This window comes from Ixodes scapularis, unplaced genomic scaffold (assembly GCF_016920785.2).
Source record: "Ixodes scapularis isolate PalLabHiFi unplaced genomic scaffold, ASM1692078v2 PGA_scaffold2__306_contigs__length_199485367, whole genome shotgun sequence".
Taxonomy (NCBI): Eukaryota; Metazoa; Arthropoda; class Arachnida; order Ixodida; family Ixodidae; genus Ixodes; species Ixodes scapularis.
The window spans coordinates 40,114,794-40,132,920 of record NW_024609857.1 but is presented as its reverse complement, the minus strand read 5'-3'; the positions used below and the strand labels follow the sequence as shown (position 1 = coordinate 40,132,920).

Here is an 18,127-nt window from a genome sequence, read left to right as displayed (position 1 = left end):
ACAGACTCCGCAGAATTGCGAACCCTCATAGCAAGAGGTGGAACAACTGAAGGCTTGTTACTGAAGGTTCGCTCGTAGCGTATTCGTTCCATACAGTGTAAGGTTGGATGGTTAGGAACCGATCTAATTCGCATAAAATATGTGAAGCCCAGTTCAGATCTTCTTTTCTCTAGAGAGAGCTCGTTTGCTTCTGCGTATAGACTAAGAACAGGAGATGTGCGAAAAGCACCGGTAGCAAGCCGCAACCCCTGATGATGAACAGGGTCCAGCATTTTGAGAACCGATGTCCGGGCAGAACCATACACAATACAACCGTAATCAAGGCGGGATCGAACGACCGACCGATAGATAGATACGCAAGAGACAAAGACGGTCAGCACCCCAGGACACATGCGACAGGACCTTAAGTATATTAAGCGATTTAAAACATTTCATCTTCAGGCTCTTGACATGCGGAACAAAAGTCAATTTGGAATCAAATATAAGACCTAAAAACTTGTGTTCAGTTTTCACTGGGATAGGAACATCATACATAGTCAAAGAAGGTTCGTGCAAAACTCCGCGGCGACGTGAGAAACTCACACAGACGGTCTTCTCAGGAGAAAATTTAAAACCGTTGACATCAGCCCATTTGACCAAGTTGTTGATTGTGAGCTGGAGCCGACGTTCACATATGGATGGATTACAAGACGATACAGAAATCTGCAGATCATCGACGTACAGTGAGTAATGAACAGATGGAGCTATTGCGCGGACAATCGAGTTCATCTTCACAATAAAAAGAGTAACGCTAAGTACACCACCTTGAGGTACTCCATTTTGCTGCGAAAATTCTCTAGAAAAAGTTGTCCCAAGCTTCACGCGAAAAGTCCGGTTTTGAAGATAACTCTGAATGCCACTTAACATTCGGCCCTGTACACCTAAGCTGAACAGATCCTGCAGTATGCCATGGCGCCAGGTTGTATCAAATGCCTTTTCCAGGTCAAAAAAGACAGAGACACAATGCTGCTTATTTACAAATGCCTCTCGCACAACAGTCTCAAAACGAACTAGGTGGTCGACCGTGGATCGTCCTGAACGAAAGCCACATTGGTACCTGTCAAGAAGATTATTACTCTCCAAATAAAACATCAGCCTTCTGTTGATCATCCTTTCTAATGTCTTCGAAAGACAGCTAGTTAGTGCTATAGGCCTGAAGCTGGAGGCACAGGCAGGATCTTTTCCTGGCTTTAAAAGGGGGATAATAACGGCAGCCTTCCAGGACAATGGGAAAAGACCCTCGACCCAAACTCGGTTGAAAAGATACAAGATGAGCTCTAGAGTAGATGGATGAAGGTGCTGAAGCATTTGATAGTGGATACCGTCCGGTCCAGGGGCAGTCTGTCCGGACGAATCGAGAGCCATCTGCAGTTCGTGCAGCATGAAAAGAGAGTTATAAGGCTCTTGCAAACCACCGGTCGTAGGCACAATCTTTTTTTCTGCATGTAGCTTATGCCGCCTAAATGATTGCGTATAGTGTTCGGAACTAGAAACAAATTCGAAGTGCTCACCAAGAATGTCAGCCTGTTCGTCAAGGCTTGCAGGACATATTCCATTCCGGCACAAGAGTGGGACAGAGAAAGCGCCGTAGGAACCCTGAATTTTATGCACGCGGTCCCAAACTTCCTTTATAGATGCACTGCTATTGATTGAAGAGGCATATCCTCTAAAGCTTTGCCGCTTGGCTCGTCTTCGAATAAACCTTGCCTGGGCCCTTTTTCTTTTAAAACCAATCAGATTACTTGAAGTAGGGTAACGCCTAAAGATACCCCATGCACGATTCTGTTCCTTTTTTGCCTGGCGGCAGTCTTTATTCCACCACGCCTTCGGCCTTTTTGGGAGATGCGAGGACGTCATGGGAATGGCGATGATTGCGGCCTGTAATATGTGTCGAGTGATATGCAGAGTGACATCATCGATGGAAAGATCATCAAGTGATGAACAAGCTAAAACTGAAGAGCTGCTAAAAGTTGCCCAGTCAGCCCTCTCAAACTTCCAACGAGGGGTACGCGTTTGAAGACCAGCAGGAGGACTGTTAAACTCTAAAATAATTGGAAAATGGTCACTTCCATATGGGTTTGGGATGACCCTCCATGAAAACAGCGAGTATAGTGAAGGATGGCAGATAGAAAGGTCGATGGAAGTAAAAGTCCTGGTTGCTGAACTAAAGTGTGTGGCTTCTTTAGTGTTAAGTAAGCACAGTCCCGTGGAAAGAAGAAAACGTTCAACAAGTGCTCCTCTAGCATCCCGTTTACCACTCCCCCACAATGGGTTGTGTGCATTAAAATCGCCTAAAATTAAGTATGGAGCCGGGAGCTGACTAACAAGATCCTCTAGCTCTTCGTACTGCAGCTGGTATCCCGGTGATATGTACACTGAACAAACAGTAATCACCCGGTCTAGCAGTATTCGGGCAGCCACAGCCTCGAGAGTGGTGTAGAGAGCCACTTCGGCAGATGGGGTTGTGCGCTGGGCAACTACAGCAACACCACCAGACGCCACAGAGGAGTGCAACCTATCTTGTCTAAACACTTGATAATGGCGGAGTACATTTGACCTAGTTTCTTTAAGATGCGTCTCCTGCAGACAGAAGGCAGCAGGGCGGTGTTCGTCTAATAAAAAAGTGACATCATCATAATTACAAAAAAGCCCACGACAGTTCCACTGTAAAAACAGAGACATGGTGAAGATTAAAACTGGAAATTAAAATTAAAATTATAACTGGCCTTTAGGACACCGCAAGATAACTAAGTGGACACTTGCTTATGATTCATTTCTAAAGGGACTACGGTCCCTTTGGGGGCAAAATTCTAGGAAGTTTATTTTTCTTTTTCTTTTCTACGACCTGAAAAGGTACTGATGACTCAGCACCTGAAGGGACCAGGTCGTCGTCAGAGGGTGGCATGCTCTCATCCATCATTTCATCTACTGACTGCTGGCTTGCGGTCGAGTATGCCTCGTCCAGCTGGCCAGGCTTTCGAGAGCTGGTCGAGGCGGGAGTGGGCAAAGCCCTGCCTCGGCCTGAAGAGCGAGCAGACGACGAGGGTGTCCGCTCCAGCTCCTTAGAGGAGGTGGTCTGCGACGGACCCTCTTTAAGGACTGAGGGTGGTGCGAGAGGCACCACCCCTGATGCCTTTGGAGGGGATACCTCCTTTGGTGCCATGGTGTCCATTGCCTCCTTTAAGAGAGGCGCGGCAGCACCATTCAGGCACCGTGAACCTTTTGGCTCCAACGACAAACGTGGTCGTGGAGCCGACCTTGGGGGGGCAGGGGGTGTCGGCGGGACTGCCAGGTCTTTGGGACAGACCTGGGTTCCCACCGAGGTTTTCGGTGACACGCCCCCTGTGCGTGTTACCGTAGCAAAGGATCCTTTCTGTAGAAAAGAAAGTCGCTTCCTGGCCTCAGGAAACGAGATGTTTTCTTTTACTTTGAGGGTAATTACTTCCTTCTCTTCTTTCCATTTTTTACAAGAACGGGAGTAAGCGGCGTGTGGTTCGCCGCAGTTGACGCAGTGTGGTGGGTTTGCGCAGTTGTCCGACGGGTGATCGTTCTGACCGCACTTGGCGCACGTGGTCTTGCCCCTGCAGCTCTGGGCACTATGGCCGAACCTCTGGCAATGGAAACATCTCCTGGGGTTCGGCACATATGGCCGTACTCTACAGTTCAAGTACCCAGCCTTGATTGACTCGGGAACTTTGCTCAACTCGAAAGTCAAAATAACATGTTTTGTTTTGATCTCTTGCCCCTCTCGACGAAGGGAGATTCGCTTTGCAGCGACAACTCCTTGGTCACTGAGGCCATTTACGAGTTCATCTTCTGTACTTTCGAGGAGGTCATCTTCAGAAATCACACCTTTTACTGTGTTCAATGTACGGTGGGGAGTGACTGTCACTTTATAGTCAGAAACTGAATTTAGTGATAGGAGTGCTGTGCTCTGTTCACTGGTTTTAATTTCAACGAGCAGATCTCCGGATGTCATTTTTTTGGCAGAGAAGTTCTTTCCAACAATGGACTCAAGTGTTTTGGAAACAAGGAATGGTGACATTTTCGCCAAAGGTTTCTCACTCTCAGAGTGCATCACAAGGAATCTTGAAAATTTTTCTGCAGATCTAGTAGTATTAATCGCATGTACTTCGGTGCGGCCCCTTTTGGGGGGCCGATCAAGAAAGGTTTTTTGTTTAGTACCCATAGAGATGGGAGAGAATTTCGGTGCCCCGGGTGCACCACCCACCACGGAGCCCAACACGGGGGTAGGCAATGTGCCATAACAAATATGGCTTTGCTGACAACATTACACTACCAGTGCTGCCCAGGCACTATAACCTAGTGTGGATCCGGACAAGGGGTCTATCGCCACCCAAGGTTAGCCCTTGCCGCCAAAGAAGGTGAAAAGGAATAAAAGAAGAGCAGAGAAAAGAGAAAGATAAGAGGGGATAGTAGAAGATGTGGCGACTGACTGAATCATCCTGGTCGGGCCAAGCCAGGACACCCGTCTATAGGAAGCAGGGGCCAAAGTGGTGTGTTGCCTCGCCCGGGGGGCCCCGAAGGGTCCAAACCTACCCCGGGCTCAGCTCAACCACCAGGATGCCCTTTTCCCTGGACACGGGCTCGCCACGCACAGCCAGACGTGGGTGGGTCTTAGCCACTTTTACTCAGGGTCTGTGGTGTCGCCAAAGTGGCTGGGGTCCGTGGTGACGCTACTCACCAAGCACCTAGCACCTAAGGTGCAGGCGCCCCCTGCGGAGCTCGGGGTCCGTGGAGACGCCACTCTCCAAACACCTGCTTTCACAGGTGCCCCCTGCGGGGATGTTGTACATGAGAAGGCAAAATAATTTTAACGTCGTTACAAAGACACAAAACGGTGGACCAGGAGTGGAGATGCCGGTGATGACAATGCGCCAGAAATATGACACGCAGCTACCAGAGGGATAAGAGCCAGAAAGGATACAAAGCGTTTGGTGAGCGGCGCGGCGCTGTTTTTTTACACGCGCTTATTTTTGCGCCAGCGGGCCTACTGGAAACAAGCCGTGGGCCGGGCGTCGCTGCAAGAACGACAGCCAGCCCCGGGCCGGTGGGAAGGCCCGCGGAGGCCTACATCAGGTCTACATCAGGGGAAATAACCCCCCTGATGTAGACCATTCCAACAAACGCCCTCCGCGCGATGCCATCTTCGTCTAGATGGCTGTGGATCACCTTCTGAACGCGGGATATCATACGCCGTGCATGCGCCCACTGCCCAATGACTCGGCACTTTTCGCCTGGAAGACAAGCGCATGGAAAAGTACACTGGCACGGAAGAATGCGCAGCGCTGCAGTCACCGTCATCGATAGCTTCAGACATGCACAGCGTGGCCAGCTCCTATACTCTTTCAGTTGTCATTGCAGGATGCACTGCTACGCGCGTCGTATCGGCGCTCCATTCCCGGATTTTCTTGTGGGCGACGCCGTTTCGGTGTCCAGAGGGGGCGCAATAGACCCCCTGCAAAACCACGCGCCATCTATATATAGTAGCTGCAGCGCCAATTATCCGAATCGCTTCTTTTTTTTTTTTCAACGATCGCCAGTTGCTTTCGGTCTGCACGAAGCACCAAAATGGCGGCGCCCACAAGAATATCGGGGAATGGGGTACCGCGGTACTCGCTCATTTAGCGGATGTTTTCACATCCAGTCACAGCTCGGCTTGCCTAAGAACATGCACGAGCACACGCGCAATCCCCACGCGCGCGATATTAGAGCCTCGACGAGCCCATTTCTGCTAAAGTACGGGCCGAGGTCACGAGATACACACGTACTGATTTACACCGTCCGTCCGCGGCGCCCCATCGATCCTGATTTTAGCAGTGCGCAGAAATGCGGCGGACGGCGTGCGCACTTCCAATTTTTATGAGGCCATTTATTGCGCTTTCTTGCTCGGAGGGAAACGTATCGCCGACTCGCCGATGATTAAGCTCGCGGAAGAGCCTCTTCGAAACTTTGCTCGGAACGCACACACGTAAAAGATGCAAGCATATTCCCCAGTGCTCATCGTTCCCTAGGGCGTCAACGCCGCGAGAACACCGATGTGAAGCAAGATTGGAGCGTAATTATAATAGTAATAATAATAATAATAGTAATAATAATAATAATAACGAAGGAACGCTCACACACAAAAAAAAAGCAAAAACGAAAAACCATCAACACCAACCAAGATAATTGTCGATACTCAGATACCGCTGCCATAGATGTGAAATGACCAGAGATTAAAGGAAACATCATTTAGGCATGGGTGGGCAACAGGCGCGTAGCCAGGATTTTGTTGCGGGGAGGAGGGGCGGGGCGGGGGGGGGGGGGGGGGCGCTTATGGGAAAATGCTGTATGACGGGGAGAGGAGGTCCCAGCAAACTGGAAGATTTCAGGGGGGGAAAGCCCGGGACCTATGCCCCCCCCCCCCCCCCCCCCCCCTCCCTGGCTACGTGCCTGGTGGGCATGCCTACCAAAGTCATGCCTAACGTGTAGTTATCGGAGTTAAGCTGGAGTTTAGTCGGCGTTGATTTAGCGAAAAGGTGGCGTAATTCGGCGTAAAAGTGGGGGGGGGGGGGGGGGGAAGGCAGTGTTGTATGCGTTAGCGAAGCAAAGTAGCGAAGTGCGTTACTCGTTACTTGCAAATAAAAGTAAAATGCTACCGACTTACGTTACCTAAAAAAAATAAAATAAACGCTGTACCGTTACCGGTAAAACGTAACAGACGTTACTTTTTAAATTATGAATTAACATGTTTTACCCTCCGACATTACAGGTATGCGTGAGCGGCATACCTCAAGAAACATTATGTCCATGCAGAAACTGAACATAAATAGTATAGAGGTTTTTTTTGCGCGACACAGGGGACAATTACAAGCGAGTAGACACGGACAAGCGCAAAAAAACCTCTATACTGCATCATGAACCAACTAGGCCAACAACAAGTTTTAAATGAGCATAATTACCTTAGGTTTTTTAGGGTTCCACCTAAATATTCGCAAGAAAAGATTGAAGCATAATTTATTTAAGTCTTGAGAAGAATATGTAACGAATAACGTAACTACGTTGGCCATTACCATTTTGAAAATGTAACGAGTAGGTGACTACGTTACCGAAGAAAAAAGTGACGTGTTACCGGTAACGCCGTTACTTTAACGCGTTACCGGCAACACTGGGTAGGGGTAAAGTTGGGGTAAATAAAGGCTATTTTGATGTATTTTGTTCTAATTCAGTGTTAGGCTTCTCCCCGCTCCCCTTGACTGGCGTCGATTTCCCCCATGATTGGAGCAAGGTCGCTATAAACTTACGCCATAAAAGTGATCGCGGTGAGATGTCGCAAAAATTACTCCAGAAACAACATCGCACTCGAAACCTGAGTGCAAGTTCGCACCAAAAATGAAGGATCTCAGCACCGGGGACAGTAGATCGCGGGGCAGCACTTACGCCGATGCCCATGGTTTGTTTTCACATTTGTGCATATTGCATATTCTTTTTATTGTACGAGTTCCCCGATGTTTTTTCTTAGTTGCCTGTAAATGCCTAGGACTACATTCATCACACGTACCCTACTGCTGGCGAGGTTTAAGGGCTGTTCCTGACAACGTTTCCCTTTAGTCTCTACGAGCGTTGATTTTGTTGGAAAATAAAGGAATTAATATTATCATAAATGCGACACCTCGTCTCCGCGCATGGCCGTGTAAGAGATATTGACATGTCGTTAGCAGCGCGACATGTAGGTAAAGCAACTTATCGTCTGCCGAGCAATAGTTTTGTCGATGCCAAAGGAATCTGGCGACTGCTCGCTGTCAGCAGCACGCGCTGAACCGCTAATCACGCAGCTATGCCCTCCAGTAAATACTGTACGTCGAATGAAGCGAAGGCTCTTACCGCCGACGAGCGTCCACTGATCCAGACGTCCAGGAGGATGGGCACCTCCTTGACCGCCGGCTTGGCATACACGATGCCGATTACCGGCTGGGCGGTCTTCTTGGTCGGCTCGGCGTGCAGCTCCCACATGCCCACCTTGAAAGGGAGCAGGTGACGGAAGAGACCGTTAACACTCGTCGTTCGCCATACGCAGTGTGCGGTCTTCAGTTTGTCTTGTCTTTGAGCATTTCCTGCGTCTGTTTGCCCGCCAAATACGCACGCGTGCTTAGAGCTGAGGCCACACTGCATCATACGAAAGACAGCCTGCAACCAGATTCGAACGCTAGTCACTACGAGATCCGTGCTTCGAATGCCGCATGGCAACGAGTTTTCAAGGAAAAAACTTGGCACGCAGCATTCGAATCACGGATATCGCAAGGACTGATGTCTGCCAGACTTTTTGTATGATATAAGCAGTGTGATCCCGGCTTAAGCGGCTAGCCATTCTTGAAAGTAGAGGTGTGACGGAATCTGGGTAAGTACTTTATGAGCATGGGTGATAAAGTTTGGTGTTGCGCGTTAACACGCAGAAGCGACGTGTGACAAAGTGGAAATAAGCGATTGCTCTTTTGTTCCCATTAAGATTGCCATCAAAATTATAAAAGGAAAGGGTTCATAGAACTCAATCACTTAAAACGAGTCTGAGATAGAACGGCCTCCTGGATTGCGTTATCGCGCTAAGATTGGGCAGGACTTAGCGGAATTACACGAGACGAACCTCTCTGTTATCTGCCAAAGGCGTCGGGCCGTCATTGTTGGCATCTCCGAGCCAACGTAAAAGCGAGAAAAAGGCCACCTGACACCGACGTCACTTTCGCTAGTTTTTCTTCTTTCTCTTTCCCTCTCCTACGCTTTGCGGAAAGCGAGGGTGAAGTTTCAATTTTGTTAGGTCGCTTCTAGTAACACTATATGCAAAAATACCCATATTATCTTTAAGGTGCCTACATCTAGACCACGGCGAAATAATAGAGAGGTGCCTGAACGGCGCCGCCTCGCCACGGAGCAAGTGTGTTGAAGGTTCGCTCCCATTTTCTGACGAACGCCGTGATATGGCGCAGCATGGCAAGAGCTCGAGGCCGTTCACTTTCTTGCAATCGAGTACGACCGAGAAAGACCAGACCGGTTTTTAAGCCTCTTGCGACCTCTTAGGACCGGATGCACGGCAGCGGAGCTGGTCCTAAGAGGTCGCAAGAGGCTTAAAAACCTGTCTGGTCTCTTACGGTTCTATTCGATTGCAAGAGTGTGAACAGACCTTTAGAGACCGGTCTTGTCTCGGTCGGTCGTACTCGGTTGCAAGTGTGTGAACGGGCATTTATTCGCGCACCACGTTTCCAAGGCCGCAAAGCGAGTGACCGCGCGAAGTCCACGCGGCGCACGATAGCACCTGAGCGTCGAGCCCCGACCCGACAGTGGCCCTGCCGGGGGATGCGCGAAGCCCTCGCCAAATTTCGACCACCTTTATGGCCTTTTTTCGATACCGTGATCCAGGCTCTCAAAGCTTCTTAGATTTCGAAATCGGCTTCAGCTTATACAGTGAACTCCTCGAAATTCTTTTTAACTGACTCGATAAGTACATGAATGTAACTAAGTAACTTCCGCAGAAAAACAAAAAACAAAAAAACACAATGTTTTTTGTTTTGACAAAAGCTCGTTTGTGCGATTTCGAAACATGCTTCCATTTTTCGGGGGTCGATTTCTGGAAATAGAGGTTGCTTCGGAATCGCTCTTATCTCATAATAGTGTGCTACCCAAGCACTTCAAAAGTATTTCTTCCAGTTCAGCGTCCTTCTAAGCGGCACAATTCGGTACCCTTCGGTCTGCGTGAAATGCAAAAAAAAAAAGACAAAGTGCGCACTACCTGTGCCGAATAGTGACCACTCACGCGTCCCATTCAGTGGAGGGAACGTTTTTAGCAGCGTGGAATTTTACGGGATACAAAAGTGCAAGCCTAAATAAAAACAATAATAAAAAACAACAACAATAGGCAAGCTGGAAAATTAACTCATATTTTTCTTCGCATCGGGTTTATTATGGAGCCTAAATATAAGTTGGCGCCGAGCGAGGCCGGTCGGCCGGCCGCGGACCCGTACCACTCGCCGCGCGACGGCACGTCCGGCTCCACCGGGGGAAACAGAAGTCGGGCCCTGATTAATAGGGCTGTTATCGGACCCGGGGTCGGCGCGACGCCACCTTTCAGGGCTCTGCCCGGGACCACGTGTGTCACGCTCGGGGGCCGCCGATCGCGCGGGGAGGCGACGGCGAGAGAGCGCCAAGGGGAAGTTCGCCCCTCTCGCGCAGATAACGAGGAAACGCGATGGGGTCGTCCGTTTGTTCGAGAGTTGGGCTCGTGGTGGCGCGACTCCACGAAAATCGACAGCACGCAGCGTTTGGCGGTCTAAAGACGAAGCCGTGAAACTAGGTTCGAAAACACGCGATGAAAGTCGCCAATAGGCCATTCCAATAGCGTTCTGCGCGCTGCCATCCTTTGTTTCACTCGGCAAGAGCAAGCGTGAATTCTTGCCGCGCGACCGCTCAGCCAATGGCCATTCTTGGTCTCTGATATGAGCAGTTTCTCCTTCACTTCTCCAGTCCCGCTGAACCGCTCCGAATTCGCGGTGATAGCAGGTTCTTGTACACCGAGATTTTGTTGGAGATCTAAAGTCGATTACGTTATCCACACACCGGCAAACTAAGCACGTAGCTTTATATAGCACCACCACGCGCGCTGTCGTTGTTTGACGGCCCTGAAATATTATATTTTTTTCGGTCATTAAATACGCACCATGAACAGTATAATTGCGAGAGGTCCGTAGAGATAAACCGGACTGATAAGTTGACTGTATGTACAGTGCCGAAGACGCCTGACATTGGCGAGGAACACTCTCAGTACCATGACGCGCGACTTCTATCTATAGGAGCAGCTGGTACTTCGAAAGAATCTTCGAATATATTTAAAGGGCCCAAAGTCGCGATTTCCATGCCAGCAGATAACGCACAACCAATTGCCTCGCAAAGTTTTGGTTGTCTTTATATGTTAGTATATCCGTTGTCGTCCAGTTTCCAAGCAGAAAAAGCAATGGGTGCCGCTTTCTTAGGATCTAGTGATTTGAATTCAGGTCGCGGCCCCACACTGGCAAATACATCATACACACAAGCACAGTCCGCAAGAACTCTCTGCCGAAATCTTCGAAGCATACATATGCACGAAGAAAACCTACTTCGAGCATACTTGAAGCGTGTCCCGCACATATTTCCGCCATCCCATATGCAACAAACACCGTGTATTTTTTCTTTTTTTTGACGTATGGGTAGCGGGATTGCGGTCTTTAATGATCACAAAGCTCCACCAACCGCCGTCTTTGGGCAAGTATCGACAACTTTTCGGAAACAACTAGAAGAACAATGACGCTCCACGTGACTCTTTTAATAAACATAGCCCTCGCTTTCCGCGTGTAATTCGCATATACTCCCCCCCCCCCCCCCCCCCCCAAAAAAAAAAAAAAAAAAAAAAGGAAAAGATGATTTGGTTATAATTCGACAATTGAAACAAAATCTGGCCCGTGCAGACGTAGTTACTCACGAGGAGCCCTTAAATATCGAACCTGCCTGCGACACGCTAGAATTCCGCTTTGTTAGAGAGGGCGTTCAACGGAAGGCAGCGATGGTATCGTGGCAGCTTTTTTTTTCCCTCCCCGTTTTATCGATCCAAACATGTTTCGGCACCGGAAACGCGCCCAACGTAAACGTCCATCAGTCCCATTCGATTCAATCACACGTCCCGCTCCGCCTCGTTCAATACGGTCTCGTGCGTGGGCCTCACGCCCTGTTCCCTCGCACTAATACTAACATAATGCGGGGAGCGAAATCTGTCTTCTAATACACAACCAGTTCGATCGTTATTCTTCGGGAAAAACAAAAACAAAACGATCAGAGTGATAGCGATAATAATAATAATAATCATAAAAAAAAATACACGAGGAGCCAAGCAAATGTAGACCAATCAACGGCAAAAACATTTTTGAGCCAGCGTCCCGCATTTGCGCACCTCCTGATTCGACGAACGAAACAAGATAATAACAATAATAATGAAAAAGACATCTAAATAAGAGTGTACAACAAAAAAATAACGGAGAAGAGGTGGACCAGCTGCAGATTTACTAAGGCAAAAATAAAACCAGAGCAAACAGGCGTGGAAGTCCATAGAGTCTATGGTATAGCTCGACATATAAATGGGAAATCGTACACCCGGCGACCCCGGCTTCCGAAAGAACGATTGGTTTGGTGGGAGGTTCGACTCGGACATCGACCGGGTGGCAGACTCTCCCCAGTACGTTAGGTTTCTTTACCTTTCACTCGGACAAGCGAGGAGGAGGAGGAGCGGTAGAAAATAAAGCGTAAACAGGCTCAGTTTGGCGTGCCCGGCAATTACTGCGACCTTTCCCGTCAGTTGTCCGGACAAAAAAGGACACGCGTCGCGGGGGGGGGGTGACAAAGAGACGTGGCGGGTTCGTCGTGTGTCCGCTCGCGAAACTTCGCCACGTTGCCCGCGAAAGAAAAAAAAAAGAACAAACAACAATAACAAACGAACAAAGAAATATGTAAAAAAAAAAGAAGAAGAAAAGGAAAGTCTTCAGCACACTTTCTGATTGGCAGACTTGGAAGTTCCAACGTCCACCCCGATGGTGGTGTGCGACAGAAGGAATTAGTAACAACGAAACAGCAAGCAGAGGTCGAAGAAATAAACGAAGACGAAAGAAAAGAAAAATAAGGAAAAAAGAAAAACGGAGGAAGGCAGCCCTGCCATCTTTATTAGAGACAGACGTCCGACGTATCGAAAATCGAAGCGGTAATAGTTATCTTATTTTGTTTCTCGTCGTTGTCGCTTTCTCATTTGCTCCGCAAATACACACCCGTGCCCGTCGGATGTCACTCGGGCGCCTCGCGTGAGCACGCGACTGGGCAGCATTGCGCGCATGCGCGGCAGGGAGTCGGCTGGACCGTGCGCATACACGACGGAAGAGCAAAGGTGTGACGCCATGCAAGCGTAGGAAAACAGTTTCAAGACTGTCCTGTTTCGTGTGCTTTCTGTTTAGTTTCGTGACACTGCAATCGGTGTTAATGAAATGAATGTGTCCTCAACCGCAAGCTAGCTCCCGCATGTCGTCTGTGCACGCACGGGGGAGAAATTCCTCCCTTTGCTCTTCGGGATGCGCATCACGTAGTAACCGTGTCACGCTTTTGCGCTGCGCTGCGCTGACGTCGACATCACGGGGGGATGGGGGAGCCTCTACTCGGGCAAATGAAAAATTGGGTTGTGTGTACTTTTATACAGCCTAGAACTTGGTCTGCTTCAACGGGCCACGAGTCTCCCAGCTGCAGATGAGAAATTTAGCCAGTGCAGTAGAACCGCTAGCCTGGGGTCTTCAACGTGCATCACGCAGTAGTGGTACACGAGTGCACGCCTGTACGATGCTCATCCGGATCGAAACGGGCAGGGATCGGGATTGAACCCAGGATCCTGGGTTCTGTAGCGCGAGTTTTCGCTCCACGTGCTCCGAGCTGGTTTGCGTTAGCCCACTCGGCCAACGATTCCCCCTTTTGCTCGGGCAGCACAAACGATCGCCGCCTTACCGCTCATTCACACTGGAAGCGGATCCGCGTTCGCAAAGCGGTTGCGAACGCAGTTGTATAAAGATCCAGTACAATTGCACGCGCACTTGATGTCATCGAGTGCGCGTGCAATTGCACTGGATCTTTATACAACCGCGTTCGCAACCGCTTTGCGAACGCGGATCCGCTTCCAGTGTGAATGAGCGGTTAGCGAGGGATCTCTTTACAACTGGCGGTATTTCAATCGCGTGTTTTTCAACCTTACAGATTTTGCCCAGCGAGAGGCCGGCGGTGGTGTCGGGATCGCCTAACTTGTTGTGGCTTGCGCTGTTGCGCATGTTCTCCGAGGTACCCGAAGGAGTCTTCGAGTTTCATCAATGCCGTCCTCAAGTCGATCCTCATACAACTGGTTCTTGATTCATTGTCCCCTGTTTTGTATCCACCCATTCAAAAAGTGCCCTTTGTTTAGCAGGAAGCAGTTCGCCGTCTTCTGCATCTAATAGAGATGCTGACATAATCGCGTATCGCCGTTTCATATACGACTCTATTCTTCTCTCATCTGCGCGTACTGAGCCCTGTTGTCGAGAATACGACCGCCAAATGCGTCTGACAACACTGACATCCCTCTCGGTTTCCGCCGTTCGTGTGTGAATGCTCGAGTCGGGGAAGGAGTCCCTGTACCGCTGGTTCCGCCGATCACTCACGTCACGCACATTCATCCTCGAAAGACATCCCTCGTGTGAATATCCCTTAAGACTAATACGAACTTGCAGATTGAGGCGAAGAATATAACGTATGATAAGACGTAAAAATACACAAGAAAGTGAACGTAGAAACCAGGGTATACACATGCCTTCGCTCTCGTACATTGAGAACAAGAAAGAACGCACCGAAAAGTTGGAAGGCTCCGTAACTTTCTCAAGAAACCCGAAATCAGATCGGACAGCTCTTACAAACTACCTCCAGGTTCTTTTTTTTTTTTTCATAAAGCAAAAAAAGAAGAAACGCAACACGAACACCAGGTGTGTAGGTAGGTATCGCACAGAGTTTCGGCACATTACGAGAACAGTTTTTGGTACAACACTTCTTTGTTCGTGTTCTCAGAAAAAAGTAACAACACACAAATTAGACAAGTAGGGCATGAAAGAGAGCGTGCACGGAGGGAGTGAGGGGAGAAACAGTGCCAAAGATACGCGCGCGTTGTTTTAGCTCTTGTTTCTTTCGGTTTCCTCGGAGTCCTCTCCAGCGAGGCGATAAGCCGGGTCATCCATTGCGAGCCAAATCCGAGTGTCCCCTTCGTTCTCGGTGCTCGCGCATCGCTGTCTAGTGCTTCGCTTCGCCAGCCAGCATCTCCCGCTCTTTTCACACTCCACACTGAGGGCCGGCGTGTGGATGACACGCAGAGTTTGCTTCTGAATAAATAACGCGCTCGCAGGCTTCGCAACTAGGGTACAAACGCGCGTGCGCAGTAAAAAAAGCGAAAAACAAACAAACATTGATAAACACGAGACAGAAATAAAAATACGAAAGTTTGGGAGAAGAAGAAAAGAAAAAAGCGACAAAAGATTGGAAAGCCGAGAATTTGCGGTCGCTCTCCATCCTCCGCGAGTCTTGGCAGCGGAGGTAGATCAGGGATAAAAATGACGCGGAATTTCCGCGGCCGCGAGATTTCTTCTTTTCTTTTTTTTCTTCTCACAATTTTTATCCTCTTCGTGGCCGTCACCACGTCGGTTGCTATTACTCCGTTCCAGCTTAGGATGGACCGCAAAGGGAGCCACGAACCAAGGAAACCAATCCGAAGCGGCGCGAGTGCCACGTGGTTTTCGGGAGTTGCGCAGTTACACCTGCAGGACCGCGCAGTCACGTGACAGCTCTCCCAGGGCGCTGGACTGGCTGGGATAACCCGTAGCGTCTGCAGCGGTTCGTGATGAGATGAAACGGAGCATAGCGGCTCGCCAAGACGCGCAGTGCGTGGCACGATAACGCCCCGGGATTATTGGATTAGCCGAAGGCGTTCGTCCGCTTCGTTCCCGGACTCGAATCATATTAAGAACAAAGCGAAACTAAAATAGTTCGGGACGGCGCTTATTGTCCGCCCATGTCAGTTTTCTGCTTTTGTGGTGGCGTTTCTTTCTTCGTTTCTTTTCAGACTTCGTTCATAAACAACGCCGGGGCAGTTAAGACGTCAGGTTATTTTCTGAGCGAACTTGGAGCCCAGGAAGCGATTGAAATCACTTTACGTTCGTTCGTTTTAGATCCCCGACGCGGTTGGCCATCGATGCCTCCGCCCCGGCGATTTATCGCCACTTTAAGGCAATTGCTGCGGGAGAACGACCCACGGTGACTCTCTAACGGCAGTGGAGTGCAGTTGTCTATACACACACATACTAACGATACAACGAAAAATGAGAATGAAGAGACATCGACAAAGAGAAAGAGAGTGAAAGGAACTAAAGGAGGAGGTCTCTCGGCCACATTCCGTAACAAACGGTAAATAGTTAAAACGGCCCTCACAAGCTTTCGCTGTAATGGTGTCAACTCCGATGGAGAGATCAAGATGTCAATCGAATTCCTTCGTTGTTTTTTTAGAGCGCAATTGAATGGGTCGCATTACTCGACCAGCCGCTTTGGTTTGGGCACAAGGAGCTAACCGACGGAGCGGGTGGCGGGTCAATTCGACCGAAGGAATCATCGCAATCGATTGAGAAATTCTCAAAGAGGTTTCTTTCTAAAGGTCGTACGCGTAATAGAAGAGAGATAGCATCAAATACCAAACATCAGTATCGTTAAAATTTAAGAGAAATAATTCCCCATTGTTTTCGATAATGAAAAAGACAAAACAACTCTTGAGACTGTCTGAACAAAATGAACTACATACATGCAACATCCTGCACGAGTTTGCGAGCTCACCGATCTTTCGGTGGGCCCAGTTCACAATCCCCAATCGGTTAACTGCACGACACCCCCCATCGACAGCTCGCTCTGTAAAGTTTAACCGTAAAGCTGAAGCTATGAGGAGAGAATATATGCGGCAGATAACCGACGAACTTCGCCCGGCCGCGAAACAGCCACTGCTTTGACGCCACGAGCAGAAGGAACGCCGCCGGGCGAAATTAGAACATTTTCGCAGGATTTAGTGAGCTTGCCGCGTTTGTGGTGTACTCCACCGCTCCAAAAGTTGTCAGCGGGAAAAGGTCCCAATCCCAGATGCGAACGTGGAGTCCCTAAACGCGTGAACGCCAAAAAGCAATCAAAAGCGATCGAGTGCGACTGAAAACGTTATCAATTCACCATGCACGCTTAGCGTTTCATGTCTAGTGCGTGTTCGTGGACAGTCCTCTACAAGAAGGGATATTCTTTGCCGTGCAAAATGTCATGACTCTGCAAGTTATATACATATATATATAAAACAACAACAACGTATAGCGGAAGAAGAACAAACTCGAACAGAACATGTACATCCCCAAAGTGTGTTTCATCCTGCTTGTCATTACTTGTAAAAGATAACGTACAGTGTCGAGGCCCAGAGAGCAACAGAAAGTTTTAGGGAGTTGTTTTTGCACACCCGATACGGTACAACGGGCCCTCCGGTACGAACCTGCGCAATCTCTCATAAGTGGACAACGTACACGGTTTCGATCTGGTGTGCTAGCTAACCGTTTTATACCACATTCACACGATTATTAAGCTACCGTAGGTACCGCACCGTGATAAGGGAACAGATATGTACCGTTATGGACTTTGGCGAATAAGTCCGGGGTCCTCTGGGCGTGATGTGTGCTCGCGACATAACTAAGATTGTGGGCCGATTCGTCGATTGCAAAGGGAGCTTTGTTAACTACCTTTATGCTGGCCGAGAGCATGAGGTGTTATATTGAGACTGTTTGACCGATGGGCGAAGCTTGTGGCCCGCTATGAGAGGCCAAAGTCGCGATAACAGACTATGGCGTGTTATCTTATCAAAAGATTGTTGAAGTTTGTTACGCATTAACAAAAAGTGATGAAAAAAAAAAACACGATTTCCCGGTTTCCAGGGTCCCAGCCGAGGTGGCCGGTCTTTCCAAAAACAGTACCAAATTCTGCCAGTATGAAAGGTTCTGGTGCGCTACATGGGGGACCATAGGAAAGGGGCTTACGGCGGGTTCGGCAATCTTGAAGCTATAGCTCCAGAAGGCGTAGTCGAAGTTGAAGACGCTCAGGTCGTTGGCGTTGTAGCCGGGGTTCCCGTTGGGCGCCTTCAGGTGGATCCCTTCCTGGGTGATGGAGGGCAGCGCGATGTTGCTGAAGTCGTAGCCCACAACGACCACGAGCAGTTGCCGGGCGAGGCCAGGGTCCACGTCGAAGCTCAGCGTCAGCGGCGCGCCGCTCTCTTGTTCGGCCTCGCCGAACTCGCGCTTTTCCACCTGCGGACACGCACGAAGGCACGCGCGTTTAGACTCCACGAAGGTCGTGCCGACGTCGACGGAACGTCCGGACGTCTCGTAAACGTGGCTCTTCATTGTGCTTCATCAAAGAGGCGACGAAGAACTTCGAGCGAAAGTAACCACCTGAA

The 18,127-nt window shown here is 49.3% G+C and overlaps 1 protein-coding gene across 1 annotated transcript in view; it reads right to left on the bottom strand.

Annotated features, from left to right (window-relative positions):
• LOC8035623 (calcium-activated chloride channel regulator 2) overlaps positions 1-18,127 on the bottom strand; it is a 51,101-nt gene that overhangs the window by 11,470 nt on the left and 21,504 nt on the right. The window contains exons 6-7 of the mRNA XM_040207055.3: positions 17,712-17,978; positions 7,927-8,061 (exon numbers count right to left, since the gene is read on the bottom strand). Of these exons, the coding sequence (XP_040062989.3) occupies positions 7,927-8,061; positions 17,712-17,978 (402 nt within the window). The remainder of the gene's footprint in view (positions 1-7,926; positions 8,062-17,711; positions 17,979-18,127) is intronic.